This window comes from Erpetoichthys calabaricus, chromosome 12 (assembly GCF_900747795.2).
Source record: "Erpetoichthys calabaricus chromosome 12, fErpCal1.3, whole genome shotgun sequence".
NCBI lineage: Eukaryota > Metazoa > Chordata > Cladistia > Polypteriformes > Polypteridae > Erpetoichthys > Erpetoichthys calabaricus.
Genome location: NC_041405.2, coordinates 20,230,814 through 20,246,876, shown reverse-complemented (window position 1 = coordinate 20,246,876; position 16,063 = coordinate 20,230,814). Strand labels below are relative to the sequence as shown.

General features: G+C 39.8%; 1 protein-coding gene across 3 annotated transcripts in view; it reads left to right on the top strand.

Annotated features, from left to right (window-relative positions):
- The window catches only part of csdc2a (cold shock domain containing C2, RNA binding a), a 28,005-nt gene extending 24,551 nt beyond the window's left edge, over positions 1–3,454 (top strand). For all 3 annotated transcript variants that reach the window (XM_028815151.2, XM_028815152.2, XM_028815150.2), the window contains exon 4: positions 1,498–3,454. In XM_028815151.2, coding sequence (XP_028670984.1) covers positions 1,498–1,660 — 163 coding nt within the window. In that variant the 3' untranslated portion in view covers positions 1,661–3,454. The remainder of the gene's footprint in view (positions 1–1,497) is intronic.
- Positions 3,455–16,063: the final 12,609 nt, after the last annotated feature.

The window sequence follows — 16,063 nt, the reverse complement described above, 5'->3', positions numbered from 1 at the left end:
GTCCTCAATTGTTCTTCTTTTACCATATTCAAAAGAGCAATTCTGTTTTATTGTGGCGTATCTCTATTACACTTAACAACAATATGCAGGTGTACAATAGCACTGACTTTTTCCAAAATTTGTTTTCTTAGTTACAAAACGTATAGTCATGAGTTCATTTCAGATTTCTTGTCAAGTGTACACAGCATAATGAAATTCCTCTCTTTACATCTGACCAACAAGGAGCAGGCCGCAACAGCCCATGTCTGGCAGTCCAAATTTCGCTATTATGTTTAATATCCATCCACCCTTTTTTTAACCTGATAGGTAGCAGTAAGTGAAAAAGCCACGTTTCCCTTTTCACATACAGTTTTGCGAAACTGATACCAAACTTTGCTTTGCAGGTGATTTCATAACCGTGAAATTCACTAAAACTTTCAGCTTAAGGGTGAATCATGTACTTGAGGATATCAGTGCAAATTAAGGGGAAGTGTATTTAGGACTGAAGCCAGGAAGCACTTCTTTACGCAAGAGTTATGGGACACCGAAACAAAATAGCGAGACATGAAGGTGAAGCAGAAGCCTTGAGGTCATTTAAGAGGCATCTGGGTGAAATATTCACTAAACAACCAGGTTTGATGGACTGAATGGTTTTCTCTCGTTTGTCAAATTTCTTATGTTTCTAAAAAAAAGATGTTTTGGTGTCTTAGATGTTTTTTGGGGAGGTTGGAAGCAAGCAACATTGCTCCTTAAGGGCTTGACAACACTGTACAGCCCCTTTGGACTTGTATGTTTCTCAGGAAAGGGTCTAGATTAAAACTAAATAAGGAAAAACTGTCTTTTGAAAATTCAACATGGCTGAAAACAGCCCACAATGGGACACAATTACATACTTTTAGGCAAAATCTGTAATCTACTGAAGCGCAGTGATATTATTATCCAGATGTGTTGAGAAGGAAATGTGGCACCTGTGTTCTTAGAGGTACAAAAGTTTTGTGTGCACTGATAATGGTGTCCTCCCATCAGCCCCAGCACACACCTACTGCCTTATGGGAAATGTAGTCCCCACATCAGCATTGGATTTTGGCCCCCCCTCCCCTTACAACCCCTTTCCCTGATATGCCATACAGCCTGTATTTTACGCAGGACCACGACGATACACCTTCAAAATTTCGTGAAAATTGGTTCAGCCGTCTTTGTGTGATTAGTGAACAAACCAACAGCTAGCTTATTATTTTATTTATCTAGATGGAAGCTGGTTAAGGGTAAATTTCACACAAAAGTTAAATGTTCCTTCACACAGAAAAATAAGTCACTTAGTTGTGTGGTAGAATGAAGTAATTTAAAGCTTGTCTTGATATTAATTTACCAAACTTTGGTGAATAGGGATTAATGAGCTATACTGGGCTAAATATAAAAGTATACAAGGGTTTGGTTGTACGTGACATAAAATGTTTTTTGTACATCTGATGTGGTGTTTAGTTGATTGTGGGTCTGTTTATCTTTCCACTTTCACAGCATTGAGGGAGAATACGTACCTATCGAAGGAGACGAGGTGTCTTACAAGGTCTGTCCCATTCCACCCAAGAACCAGAAGATCCAGGCAGTGGAGGTTGTGATCACACACCTGGTTCCTGGGACAAAACATGAGACCTGGTCGGGTCAGATCATCAGCTCATAGGGATGGGTTGAAAGCCCACCCCATTCAACCCCCTCCCCCACTCCAGTGCTAAGGAAGTGAGGTGACGGTCAAGCATTTATTCAAGAGACTTGTGGTAAAGTGTTTTTTTTTTTTTGCACTGGGGAGGGGGTGGTTATAGTATTTTCGTCAACACTCAGTCAGTTGGATAAACATTTCTATTGTAAGGATGGGCATGGGTGGGAATGAGCAAAGGGAAATACTACTTTTAATGCAATTCAGAACATGTTGATATGAAAGAACATTGCCTGAGATTGGCATACACAATCTGGGCAACATCAGGGAAGGAGGAGATGATTTTTTTCTTTTTTTGCTAGAAATGGAAAATTGTCTGAAACTTCCATGTTTTCAGAGTTACAGATTAGAGGACCAGGGAGTGACTATCTTTCTATAATCATTTTCAGCACTGTGTAAGAACATTAAGGTGGGGGGAAAGTTCTAAGCTATTTATGAGATATTTCTGCAATGCTGGGAAGAGCAAGAACTTTGGCACCCCACCCCATTGGGAAATAAATGTACAAGTAAAGTTTAACTATAGTAACGGTTATGTGGTAGTGATCAAGAATGTTCTAAGCACTTACAAACAGACCCAGAGCAAAATGCAACAATCTGCAACACTCTTCCCAAAGTGCCGACTCATCTGTTCATTGTACAAATTATCTATACGTACAGTGACAGTAGGGTAGGGGCGGGGAGGTTGTTGGGGTTCTTCCAAGGCTTATCGGAGTGTAACCTTTCAAGTAACAATAAGCTTGTTTTAAAGATGTGGACCAACTTAATGAGGCACAAAAAGCAAAATGAGGACTACAGAGATTTCACTCAACACTTGGGACTAATCGTTAAATAGTGCACATAGAATATGTCAGCATTACCAAAATCATTCTGCCTATATTTTAAGCACATAAACAAGTGTTGGGGTCCCCTTTCTCCAAACCTGCCCCCACCCCCAGCTGGGTCAATAGAGCACCCTGCAGTATAGAGGCACTATAACAAGTGTGCTGTACAGAGTAACTGAACACAAAAGGATACTTACTGTTGACAAAGCACACAAAGGACACAGTCGCTGCCTGTCAGTTGCATCATTTTAATATTGTAGATGCTGAGGTGTAAAACTAAAAACAAACTAAATTGCCAACACAGTCTTCCTTTGTTGTCAAGCAGGGAGGTTAAACACATATATAACAAGTCTTTGTAAGTGGGATTTTCTTCCGCACAAAAGCTGCAAATCAAACCATCAATAATGTCTTTAAATGTCTAAAGTAACTGGACTATAACAGTTATTAATTTGTTTTTCTTTCTGCATACAACAACTGTGGTGGGTAACATAGAGCATAACTAAAGATTCATTTTTTATTAGTCTATGAGTACATAAGAATGAGCTGTCAGTAATGTTTGTCAAAGTTTTTTTTTTGTGTACAAAGGGTGAACTCTTTCTCAATGGACTTTGTGGTGCTTGTACAGACTTTTTGTTTAACTCTCCCTCTGGCAGTCTGTCTACTGTGCTTATTATGTGATGTGCTCTCCAGTCTGAGATCACTTCTCTCTTCAGGGTGGCATTTTACTTTCCATTTTTTTGCAGGTGGGGATCTCTGCAAAGCATCAAGTGAGTGTGGAAAATGTCAAACTATGCCTCACTGAGGGCACTGGGGGGAAACGTGGCATGTTTTGATGATCCCTTGTTTTGTTTTCATTGTTTTTGTATTGTAAATAAGTGGTGTATGGACTGGGGGGAAAAAAACTAATAAAACAAATAAACTCTTGTATCTCGCCTGGAAAGTGAACCGTTTAATTTCAGATTACACCTAAGATTCTACATGAGCAGCTTACTTTTAATTTTAACCACAAATGTGTTGAGTAATAAGAGTTTTTCACGTGATGCAAAATTAAGAGATTAGCTTGCTCAATCAAAATTTAAGGGAAAAAAGGTCTGCTTGAACATGTTTATCAAAGCGCAGACATTTTAACTACTCATGCCTGTAATATAAATGAGGACAAGTAAATTTGAAAATTCTTTTGTTTGACAAGTTGCAGAATTGTTGAATTCATATCTGAACTGAATACATAAATTAGCTGAGCTTTTAAACTGATGTCAACAGTTTGAGCACTGTATTTTTATTTTACAGTGTAGCATTAGGGTGTTGTACCATGTTAGCCATTATGAATGTAGTGAGAAGTCAAGCAAAATGACACCTTTTATTGGCTAACTGAAAAGATTACAATATGCAAGTGTTTTGAGGCAACTCAGGCGCCTTCTTCAGACAAGCTTTCATATTGTAATCTTTTTAGTTAGCCAATAATGGGTGTCATTTTGCTTGACTTCTCACTATTTTATAGTGCCAATTGTAGAAAATGTTGGTCAAGAAAGACTGCTTTCAAATCCACAATTTCAAAAGTAATCAACTTTTCCATCTCTCTCTCTCAGAGAAAAAAATAGAAAAACTTTTAATAATTAAAAACAGAAGTCTGAAAAAATATGAAAAGTACACACACACACACCCAGGCTTGAAAAAGACACAAATTCACAACAAAGTCAAACTGTTGAAAGCCCCATTCATGGCTGGCTTTAGAATCAAAGTGAAGGCGGAGGTGGAATGTTTGGGAAAGGAGGCCTGAGTGTGTCAGTGAGTCCATGAGAAGGCAGAATAGCAAATATCACATCTCTCTCTCTCTCTCTTTAATATCTATCTATCTATCTATCTAATATATATATCTGCGGTGGGTTGGCACCCTGCCCGGGATTGGTTCCTGCCTTGTGCCCTGTGTTGGCTGGGATTGGCTCCAGCAGACCCCCGTGACCCTGTGTTCGGATTCAGGGGGTTGGAAAATAGATGGATGGTTGGAGATATATATATATATATATATATATTATATATTATAATATATATCTATCCGGGCAGCATGATGCCACAGTGGTAGCGCTACTGCCTCGCAGTTAGGAGACCCGGGTCCTCCCTGAGTGGAGTTTGCATGTTCTCCCCGTGTCTGCATGTGTTTCCTCCGGGTGCTTTGGTTTCCTCCCACAGTCCAAAGACATGCAGGTTAGGTGCATTGGCGATCCTAAACTGTCCCTAGTGTGTGCTTCGTGTATGTGTGCCCTGCGGTGGGCTGGCGCCCTGCCCGGGATTTGTTCCTGCCTTGTGCCCTGTGTTGGCTGGGATTGGCCCAGCAGACCCCCGTGACTCTGTGTTAGGATATAGCAGGTTGGATAATGGATGGAATATATATATATATATATATATATATATATATATATATATATATATATATATATATATATATATATATATATATATATATAATATATATAAAATCCAACATTCGTCTGTCTGTATGCTTGTCCACTTTTCACGAGGGAACTACTTAACGGATTTTTTTCTGTAATTTGCTTGAACATTCCGGTTAATTTGGTGACTTCTCTCATCGCACTAAGAATCATAGTTCGCTTGCAGGAGCGATATATTTGTGCCAATCCGAGACCGAGGCCATGACGTCAGGAGTGGGGAGTCGGGCAGGGCCCTCCTCACAGTCCTGTTTCATTTCTGTGCAGGCGCACCTGCGGGGGACAGCTAGTACATACAGTGCATACGGAAAGTATTCACAGCGCATCACTTTTTCCACATTTTGTTATGTTACTGCCTTATTCCAAAATGGATTAAATTCATTTTTTTCCTCAGAATTCTACACACAACACCCCATAATGACAACGTGAAAAAAGTTTACTTTTTTACTTTACATGTATTTTGGACAAAGATGCATTGTTCCTTGATTTACCACTCTGCTCCACAGTTTAAAATTACAAATCAAACAATGTGGACATTGTGATTAAAGTTCACATTGCAAATATCCTTAAGTGAAATTCTGCCAACATTTCAGTCACATGACATATAAATGACAACACCTTTTTCTACAGGGTCCCCCCATTTCAGGGCACCGTAATGTTTGGGACACAGCAATGGCAGGTCTATTAAAGCCGTCATATTTAGTACTTTGTTTCATATTCCTTGCATGCAATGACTGTTTGAAGTCTGCGATTCACAGACATCACCAGGAACTGAGGAACTTCTCTGGTGATGCTCTTCCAAGCCTACAATGTAGTCATCTTCAGCTCCTGCTGGTTTCAGGGGACTTGTCCTCTTAAGTTTTCTCTTTAGAATACAGAAGGCCAGCTCAATTGACTGGCTTGGTCATTCAAGAATTTTCCATTTTTTAGCTCAGTAAAGCTCCTGTGTTGCCTTAGCAGTGTGTTTGGATCATTATCTTGTTGTAGGATGAAGCGCCGTCAATGAGTTTGGAGTCACTCACTGGAACCTGAGCAGATCAGTTGTTTCTATACTCTTCAGAAGTCATTGTGCCACTGCTGTCAGAAGTTCCATCATCAATGAAGAGAAGTGTGTCAGGACCTGTGGCAGCCATACATGCCCAAGCCATCACACCCCCACCACATTGTTTAACATTGGTGGTCTGCTTTGGGTCTCTGGCAGTCACTTTTCGACTCCACACTCTGCTCTTGCCATCAATCTGATCAGGCTGATCTTTGTCTCGTCTGTCTACACAACCTTATTCCAGAATTTTTCAGGCTCTTTGAATTCCTTTTACCACAAAACTGTAATGTGGACCATCCTGTTTATGTGGCTAATTGGTCTGCAGTGCTCCTCTGTATTTGTGTTCATGAAGTCTTCAGCTGATAGTCGTCTCTGACACACACACACACGCACACACACAGACGCCTTGATGTCTATTTCTGGTCTGTCTGTCAGGCGTTTGGGGCTTTTTCTTGTTCATAATGAAGATCCTTCTCTCATTAGCAGTGGAGGTCTTCCTTGGCCTACCAGTCCCTTTGTGATTTCTGAGCCTCACAAGTGTGTTCTTTCTTCTTCACAATATTCCAGACAGTGATTTTGGTCATTCTAAGGTTTTACTGATCTCTCTAATGCAGGGGTCTCCAACCTTTTTTCCCCTGAGAGCTACTTTTACAAAATGAAAATAGCCGAGAGCTACTCATGCTTTCTAATGTTTATTCTCGTAGCTTATTTCAACCCAAACAAACTGAATAAGATGGTTTTGCCTGAACATTTACAAAATATTGGTGTCCACATTTTGCATTAAAACATCACAAAAAAGATTTAGTTCACCTGCAAGTGCATTTTGTATGTCTGTATGCATTTTCTAGTGTATCTCACACTATTGAATTAAAACCTGAATGCTGTCAAAACAAAACAATTCCAAATCCACAGATATGACTTATTCATTTGTCATTTTGTCACATGTCACAGTTTCACTTTATTCACATGTCCAGTTGCATGTGTGATGTGTTTTTTAGTTAGTGAGATGACTCAACAAGAGAGGCAGGTGTATGGTGGAGTCAAGCCACTTATGTTCACTCTTGTGGAGTCATTTAAATGTTCGTCTGTCAGTCTTGTTCTGAACTTTGATTTCATGACATTCATGTCAGACTCACAGAGGTATGGAGACCCAAACAAAGTAGACATTTTTAGAGCTGCTTGGTGAAGGTTCTTATAGTTATCTGGCTCTACTAAGCTCCAGAAAAGCTGAGAATGTTGTTGAGACTTTAACTGCACATTATTTTGAAGGTTTACTAATATAAAATATATAAAATCCAATGTCCATCTGTCTGTATGTTTGTCCGCTTTTCACAACAGAAATACTTCATGGATTTAGATCGGGTTTTTTTCTATAATTTGCTTGAACATTCCAGTTGATTTTGCGACTTCTCTCATTTCGCTAAGAATCAGAGTCCGCTTGTGGTACAGATGTATTTGCGCGTATCTAAGAAACAATGCATGGGCCGAGGAGAGGGGCCTTCCTCACTCACTCACCAGCTTCAGGGCATGTTCCTTAACTCCACTTAGCTAGCGAATGAGAGAACAATTGAATTTAGCTTTGTTTGATATTTAAAATAAATTGTTACTTAGGTCTTGATGAGTTTGAGTCCAGATATTCTCTTAAGTGTATGCCACATTGCAAAGATGGATTGCAATTCAGATTGTGATATGATTTTTTTGGAAAAATCGCCCGCCCCTAATTTAACTAATCAAGTTTTCAAATTAATGTAGGATTCATTAACCCTTTGGAGAGCTACTTGGAAAGGGGTTGCAAGCTACCAGTAGCTCGCAAGAGACGTGTTGGAGACCGCAGCTTTAATGGCTTTATCGTTGTTCTTCAGCCTCTTTGACTTTCATTGGCACAGCTCTTGTTCTCATGTTGAACAATGGCAACTATAGACTCCAAAGGGTAAAAGCAAGCTGAGGTATCTTATGAAGCAATAAAACACACCTGAGGAATCACAAACACCTGTGATGGCAATTGTCCCTAACATTATGGTGCTCTGAAATGGGGGACCACGTATAAAAAGCGTCATTTCTACAAGGTGTGATCAAAATGTATGCAAATGCCCTTAAATGAAAGTCAACAATGTGCACTTTAATAATGTCTGAATTGTTTGGTTTGTCATTTTAAACTGCAGAGCAGAGGGGTGAATCAAGGAAAAATAATAATAATTCTTTACATATATATAGCACTTTTCTCACTACTCAAAGTGCTCTCCACACAGGGAGGACCCGGAAAGCGAACCCACAATCTCCTTACTGCAAAGCAGCAGCGCTACCACTGCACCACCTGTGAGGATAATGTGTATTTGTTACAAAAATTATGGAGGGCATTGCATATACTTAAAAACTGCCTACAGTGTTCTCTACCTAGAATGAGAGAGAATAGCATGGTTTGTGAGAAGGTACACCATCAACATATAAATTCATGGTTATCAAAATCTCCAATTGTTATAGCTGTGAAGATTCCTTATGTTCAGTGACAAGGGTTCAACAGTGAATGCAAGTTGCAATGGTAAGAGGGTGAAGTGTGTTTTGTATCCCACACTTGTGTGAAAACAGCGGAAACAATCTGAGCGTTAAAAATAGAAACTACAGGATGAGCAAACAAGCACATTGCTTCAAAAGAAAACAAAAATCACACCAAACTCAGGTAAGTTTAATAAGACACATTTCAATTGGGTCTGATCCAAGCATTTAAAGAAAATGCAACTTTTTAAAATGTTTGCTTACATTACACAGATCATAAGGTTGCATGGTGGTGCAGTGGTTATCACAGCTGCTTCATGGGTTTGACTCCTGTGCCTGACTGTTGTCGGTGTGGAGCCTGCACATTCTGCCACTATCTATGAAGGTTTTTCCCCTGGCCATTTCAGATTTCATTCCACATCCTCAAAGATGAGCCCCATGTTGGGTGGGTGAGTTTCCTGTAATAATGAGTCTTTGCCTTCTTTTGCGCTGCCACATCCAAACTTGAGTCCTGACTTGTCCCCGATGCTACTAGGATAGGTTTAGGCCCCTGTGATGCTGAATTAGATTAAAGAGATTAACACTATATATATACTGGGGGGGCCAAGCCCCCCTGGCGCCTTCGGCGTCCAACCCCCACTTGCGACCTGGTAGGCCACCCCACTTGCGGCCAAATTCATGAAATTCTATAAATATGTAAAAGAAAAAAATATTATTTAATGGAGTAAAAATCATGAAATGAGAATAAAATATTTACTCTCATACCAACTGGAGTATTCCTGTTACACTGAGGTCCACTATGCTCAATGAGTATTTATAATAAAATAAATAAACAATCCATTTGTTTTAACTGACATTCTTATAGATAAAAAACTTTTTTTTTTAAAAATGACTCATGTGAAAACTAAAGTTGGTATGCAATGGGTCATCGTAACTCGACCTTCTTGATATTTTAGTTTATAATTTAAAAACTGAATAAGAATCTGAAAGTCTAACAACATCACATTAAAGTTCGATAAATCCTGAAAAGAATGATACCAAACGTATATATGTAGGTTTTAAAATAAGCCTGATTTTAAAATCGTTGCACAAAATTGTTGCACTTTTAGGCTAAGGATGTTAGATATATGTATGTATATATTGTGAGGGATGGCCGGCCAAATATTCTGACCCACACCTCCAGGCCGCCAGATGGAGCCCTCCCACCATCATGGAAGTTCCCTGAATTCCAGCAGGGCTTTATGGACCTTGTAGTTTTTATAAACAGCCCTGCTAGATACCATGGGGACCACCAGGAGCCGCTGTAGGGAGGCTTGAGGAGTGCTACGTGCCCTATAACCCGGAAGTTCGTCCTGATCACATGACCGGAAGGAACGACGTGCTTCCGGGTTGAAGAAAAGGACTTTTAATCTGACCCGGAAGTGATGAGGACTCATGGATTGCAGGGCTGGATCCACTTCCGGGTCAGGGACTATAAAGGACTATGGGAAACCCCAGACGAGTGAGCTGAACTGGGTGGAAGGGTGGCAACGCGTCTGGGAGAGGAGGATTAGTGATTGAATATTGATTTATTGTGTTATATGAGTAGTGTAGAGTGGAGGGTGCTTTGTGCACATTATTATTATAAAATAAATAATAATTGTACTTTTACCCGGTGTTTGGAGTGGTACCTGAGGGTTCAAGAGGTCGATAGGGGCCTCTACTGCTACAATATATAGAGTAGAAATATATATCACCTAATTTTAAAGAAAAAAAACTTTGCTAGAAAAATGCAGTCTGATCTGGCTTAACAGTATAGGAGCCACTCTTGCCTAGTCTGCCAGGCAGCAATTTAGTAAAAAAGATTGTTTTCATCAGAGTTTAGTAAAGAAATAGGGCAATGTGATTAACAGATATAACCTTTATCTTTTTTATTATGTGAAATGTAAGCTTTTCATAACGTCTGCCAAGAGTTTATTAATAGCAACAGAATATTTTATTATTCATTATGGAACAAGGGAATCGTTGTAATACTTTTTTTATGGAATGCAATTCCAAATTCATCTGAATGAATGGCCTTGCTACTGGGAAAAGTACAGAGGAGATAAATTAGTTCAGCTTCTTTGAAATCTGTATTAGAATATTCTGGGCCAGAAACTCCTAATTTTGAGAGAGTAAAAGAATAAAGTAAATATGTGGTGTCTGCTAGGCCTGCTTTTGATGTTTAAATATATAGAGTGATGATAAAGAATATTCACAACCCTTGGTGGTTTTCACTTTTTACTGTTATGTAACTTTGAATCACAGCAAATTCAATTTAATTTAATCAACAGAAAAAGATTCTTCAGTGTCAAAGTCAAGACAGATTTCTGCCGCGTGATCTAAATTAATTACAAATATAAGAAACAAAGTAATTGATCACCTAAGTATTCACCCTTCAATATAACAGAGCTAAATCATCACTGGCTTTAAAAGTCAGTAATTTGTTCGATGGAGATCTCCTGTCTGGGTTTTCAATTGATTGCAGTATAAATTATGTGTCAAGAAGGTCCAGTTTGTGGTGAGTTGGGTATGATGGTCCAACCCAGGGGTCACCAACTCAGGTCCTGGAGGACCACCGTGGTTGCAGGTTTTCATTCTAACCCTTTTCTTAATGAGTCACCTATTTTTGCTTCTAATTAACTTCTTTTGAACTAAATTTATTTGACTTGTTCTTGAAGACTCAGACCCCTTAATTGTTTCTTTTCCCTTAATTAGCAGCCAAACAATAATTGGATACAAAATGAGCCAAAACAACTGGTGTCCATCATTCAATATCTGAAAATGAAGGAAGATGAAGGTCTCAGGAATGTCCGATCTGCTCAGGTCCCCAAAACATTTTAACCAGTGCTTTTAGAAAGAGAAAATCAACAATTTCAGAAATGAATGCACCACAAGAGCAGCAACAAGCCATGGAATTAAAGAATGGGTTTAAGTAACGACAAGAATTGGCACCTCATTAAGCAGCTGGTTGGAGTGAAATTGGTTGGTGTTTGAGGCCCTCACTTAGTTGGTCTTCCGTTGGCTCCCTCACTTCACATTTCATTTCTGTTTAGGTGCCATTTAAGGAAAGAAATGAAGTAATTCAGAGGAACGATGAAGGAATTCAAGAGAACAAATCTTAAAAAAGCAATTGAATTAAATTGAATTCACAGGAAGTTAATTAGCAGCATAAACAGGGTACTCGTTAAAAAAAGGGGTTAGAATGAAAACCTGCAGCCACAGAGGTCCTCCAGGACCGGACTTGGTGACCCCTGGTCTAACCTACACAATAAAGGCAAAAGAACACTCCAAACAACTCTGTGATAAGGTGATTGAAAAGCACAAGTCAGATGATGAAGACAAGAAAATATCCAAGTCACCAAATACCTCATGGAGTCCAGTAAAATCAGTTATTAAGAAATGGAATAATATAAGGCAGAGCTGTACATCAGTATAGAGCAGAATGTCCACAGAAACTGAGTGATTGTGCAAGAAGACCACTAGTGAAGAAGCCCACCAAAACACCTATGAGAATTCTGAAGAAGTTACATGCTACAGTGGCAGAGACTAGAAAGACTGTGAAGGCAACAACTGTTCCCCAGGTGCTTCAGCAGTTGCAGCTTTACAGGAGAAAGGCACTAATAATAAATAAATGCATACAGCTAGAGTTTGCTAGAAGGCACATAGGAGACTCTCAAGTCAGCTGGAAGAAGGTTATGCGGTCCGATGAGGCCAAAATCGAGCTTTTTCGCCATCTGACAAAATACCATGTTTGGTATAAGCCACAGACACTGCATGTTATCAATAACATCATCCCACCATGAAGCATGGTGGTGGCAGCATCATGTTGTGGGGATGCTTCTCTGCAGCAGGCCCTGGAAGCCTTGTGATGGTAGAGGGGAAAAGGAAAACCCTGATGCAGTCGGCAAGAAATCTGCACCTTGGGAGAAGATTTGTCTTCCAGTAAGAGAATGCAAAGAGCCCAAGCTTAAAAAGAACATTAATGTCCTGGAGTGGCCAAGTCAGAATTCAGATCTCAGTCCAGTTGAGGTATAATTTGTGGCTCCACGTGAAAAAGGCTGTTCACTCAGGATCTCCATGCAGCCGGACAGACCTTTAGGAGTTTTGCAAATAATAATGGGGACAAATTACATTGTCCAGATGTGCAAAACTGAAAAGGACCTGTGCATCTACTAAATACTTACTTGAAGGAGGAGAATACTTAACAAAAGTCATTATTTTGTTTTATATTTGTACAGTAATTAATTTAGACCACTTTGCTGAGATCTATTTTAACTGTGACATTAAGGTCTTTTTTGATTGATCAGTGTCAAAAAAGTCAAATTAATTCCACATCATATAATAATAAAATGTGATCTTTTCCAATATTTCTTCAAGGCACTGCAAGCAATTGGATCTATAAAGAGGGTACCTTATTTTTTCTTAATTCTACAGTATGTATTGTTCGTTTACTTAATAATCATCAACCCTTTGGACTTAGAATATTCTATTTTAAATATTTTATCTTTAACAATAAATTAGAAACATTCTTGAGAGTTTAGTGTTTTCATTTGGAACAACAGGTGATTGCAATTCTCTGTAAGCACTTTAGCATTTGGCTAGACTTACTTTGGCTGGCATCTCACCCAGATTTGGTTCCAATGCTGCTCATGGAATATTCTGGCTCCTAGTGACCCTGTAATGGAAGAAACAGTTAGAAAAGATCAATGGATGTCTGAATATGCTTTAAGACTGATTTATAAGTGATTGCAGATCTGTGCAAAACCGCCTTGTAAGCAGAATTTCCATTTAGCCCATAAATACAATCTGTGATGCAATGGGGTTCTTAGTATGGGTCCCTACACACAAACTAACATACCAGAGGTCAAAAGTAAATAAAAATTGTGCCTTGATTAAAAAAAATGCATACCAGAAAGAAATGAATCCTGGCACACCTTAAAAGTAAAACATAAATGACTAAACAGCACCAACTATTTCCTTTGGCCGGCCTGTACACTGGTAACTGTGAGTGCTGTGTACAGTGGAGGCAGGACGTTTTTTCCCAGTTGATTCTGGGGTTCGTCAGGGGTGTGTTCTGTTCCTACTCAGTTCAATGCTTGCATGGACGGGGTGTTGGGCAGGGTTGTGGGGTTCAGCAGGTGTGGGGCATCTGTTGGTGAAGAAAGATTCACTGATTTTAATTTTGCTGATGATGCTGTGATCTTCGCCGAGACAATGGGGCTCTCGAGAGACTGAGCAAGGAGTCTGAGTGTCTGGGCTTGCGAGTGTCATGATAAAAACCAAAGATCCAGGCCTTTAATGACCTCAAGGGCACAGCCATCAGCAGTGTGTCTGTCTGCAGCGAGAGTGTCAACCTTGTCGAGAGGTTTACTTACCAGAGACTCATGTCTCTGGTGACTCTTCCTATGAAGTCAGTAGATAGATTGGGAGAGCATGGGGGGTCATGAGGTCGCTGGAAAGGGGTGTGTGGCGCTCCTGAAATCTCAGCAAAAGGACGAAGGTCCAAGTCTTTAGAGTCCTGGTGCTTCCTGTCTTGCCATAAGGTTGTGAGACATGGATGCTATCCAGTGGCCTGAAATAAAGACTGGATTCCTTTACTACTGTGTCTCTACAGAGAGTCTTTGGATGCTGCAGGTTTGACTTTGTGTTTCTCACGAAGTACCAAATGAGGCACATTACCTGCATTGTGATGGAGCGTCAGTTACGGCATTACGGCCATGCGGTGTGATTTCCCCAGAGTGTGATCTGGCTTACAGGATCCTCATTGTTGAGGACCCGAGTGGTTTTACCAGGCTAAGGGTATGCCCATGTAATACCTGGCTGCAGCAGATAGAAGGTCATTTTCGGAGGGTTGGACTGGACTGCATGTCTGCCTGGGCGGTTGCCAACCAGGATCCCAAGCTGTTTCATTGTGTGATGGGTGTGACAACGCGCTGTACCAGTGCATGCTCCCCACAATGACCTGACCTTCCTAACCAAATCTCAAGTCTCTGCCCAGTGTGGAGTGGTGATTTTCTTCTGACATCTGAAAGATATAAATAATTCTTACCTACTGATAGCCCCAAGGGTTATCCTTAACAGGTTACTAAACTTCCTGAACCAGCGGTAACTGTGCCCTCAAGACATCTCTGTCGATCTCCTGGTGAATGAAACTTGCAATCCTGCAAAAGAACTTCAGATCAGTCACTAGTATTCTCAAGAAGGTGTAGATTTATATGTGAACTGTAACCAATACAATCTATTAATAAACTCGAACAGCCTAATTTAAGACTCATCCAGTTCCAGAATGTACACTTGGAACGGATCAACAAACAAGCCTGACCCTAAAATATTTAAGGAAAGAGAGACAGGCCAGTGTATTTAGAGAGCAGAAGGCTGCATGGGGTTAACCTGCTTTATACAGCTCCTGTCTGCTTTTTAAAATTTCATCCCATTTCTTTGTAACACCAACCTCCAAGCATGCAGCGTTAAAATTAGGCCTCTTGTTGAAAAGTAAAAACACCATAGGTACTCAATTACTTACTACAGTGGTGTGCAGAATGATACCTCAGAAGTGCATGTGCTAAGAACAGGAAGACTAAGCTATAATGGGCACGCCATCACGACAGCTCGATAAATGAAGATGAATCCCGACGTTTCCTACAACTTGCAGAAGGCAGAGTCATCTTTCATGTGTCCACCCTACATTGTGTCAGCAGTAGAGGCTGGCAGTTCTATAACATGTGCGGAATGTTTTCTTGGTATATAACAACAGCAACATTTATTTATATTGCACAGTTTCATACAAATGATGTAGCTCAAAGTGCTTTACAAGATGAAGAAAGAAAAGTTTATAAAAATAAAATTAGACAATATTAAATAACAAAGAATAAGTAAGGTCCGAAAGCTCAAGTTCACAAAGTCGCACGGTGCCCGAAATAAAAAAGAAGTTGTCACATATCAAAGTCGGCATGAAAAGGCAACTCGTAGCCCACCGTCTGAGTTTCATATGAAAGCTTATTAGTGTACAGTGAAAAAAAAGGCACACAGTGTGAAAAAAGCACGAAATGTCAACTTTAATCTCGAAATTTCCACTTTAATCACGTAGTTTATTTTGTCATTAAAGTAGAACATCATAAAGTTCTTCTTAAAATCGTTTAATTTACTAGTTTCTCAAATCCCATCGTAACTAAGGTAACACATTAAATGCTTTGTTGTGTATTTGATCTTATATGTGCTCTCTGTGCCTGAATCACTACGTGCTCTTCCTCCGACAGGGCACAGAATCCATTATGTTTGTAATATTACAGCTCTCTGAATAATTAAAATACTGAGAAGTATACGTGATATCATTTTCATGATGTAATGAGTTAAAGCATGTTATTAAACATGGGAACACGGTGGCGCAGTGATTGTTCATGTCTTACAACAAGATGCTTGCTGCGCCATGCGCGACCTTCAATGAAATGCATTATTACAGAAGTACTGTCTTTTTCAAACGTACTAACCCCCAATTTCTGTCCTTACTTTTCTTTCTCCAATTACCCAATCACCACACAATCGGCTCTGT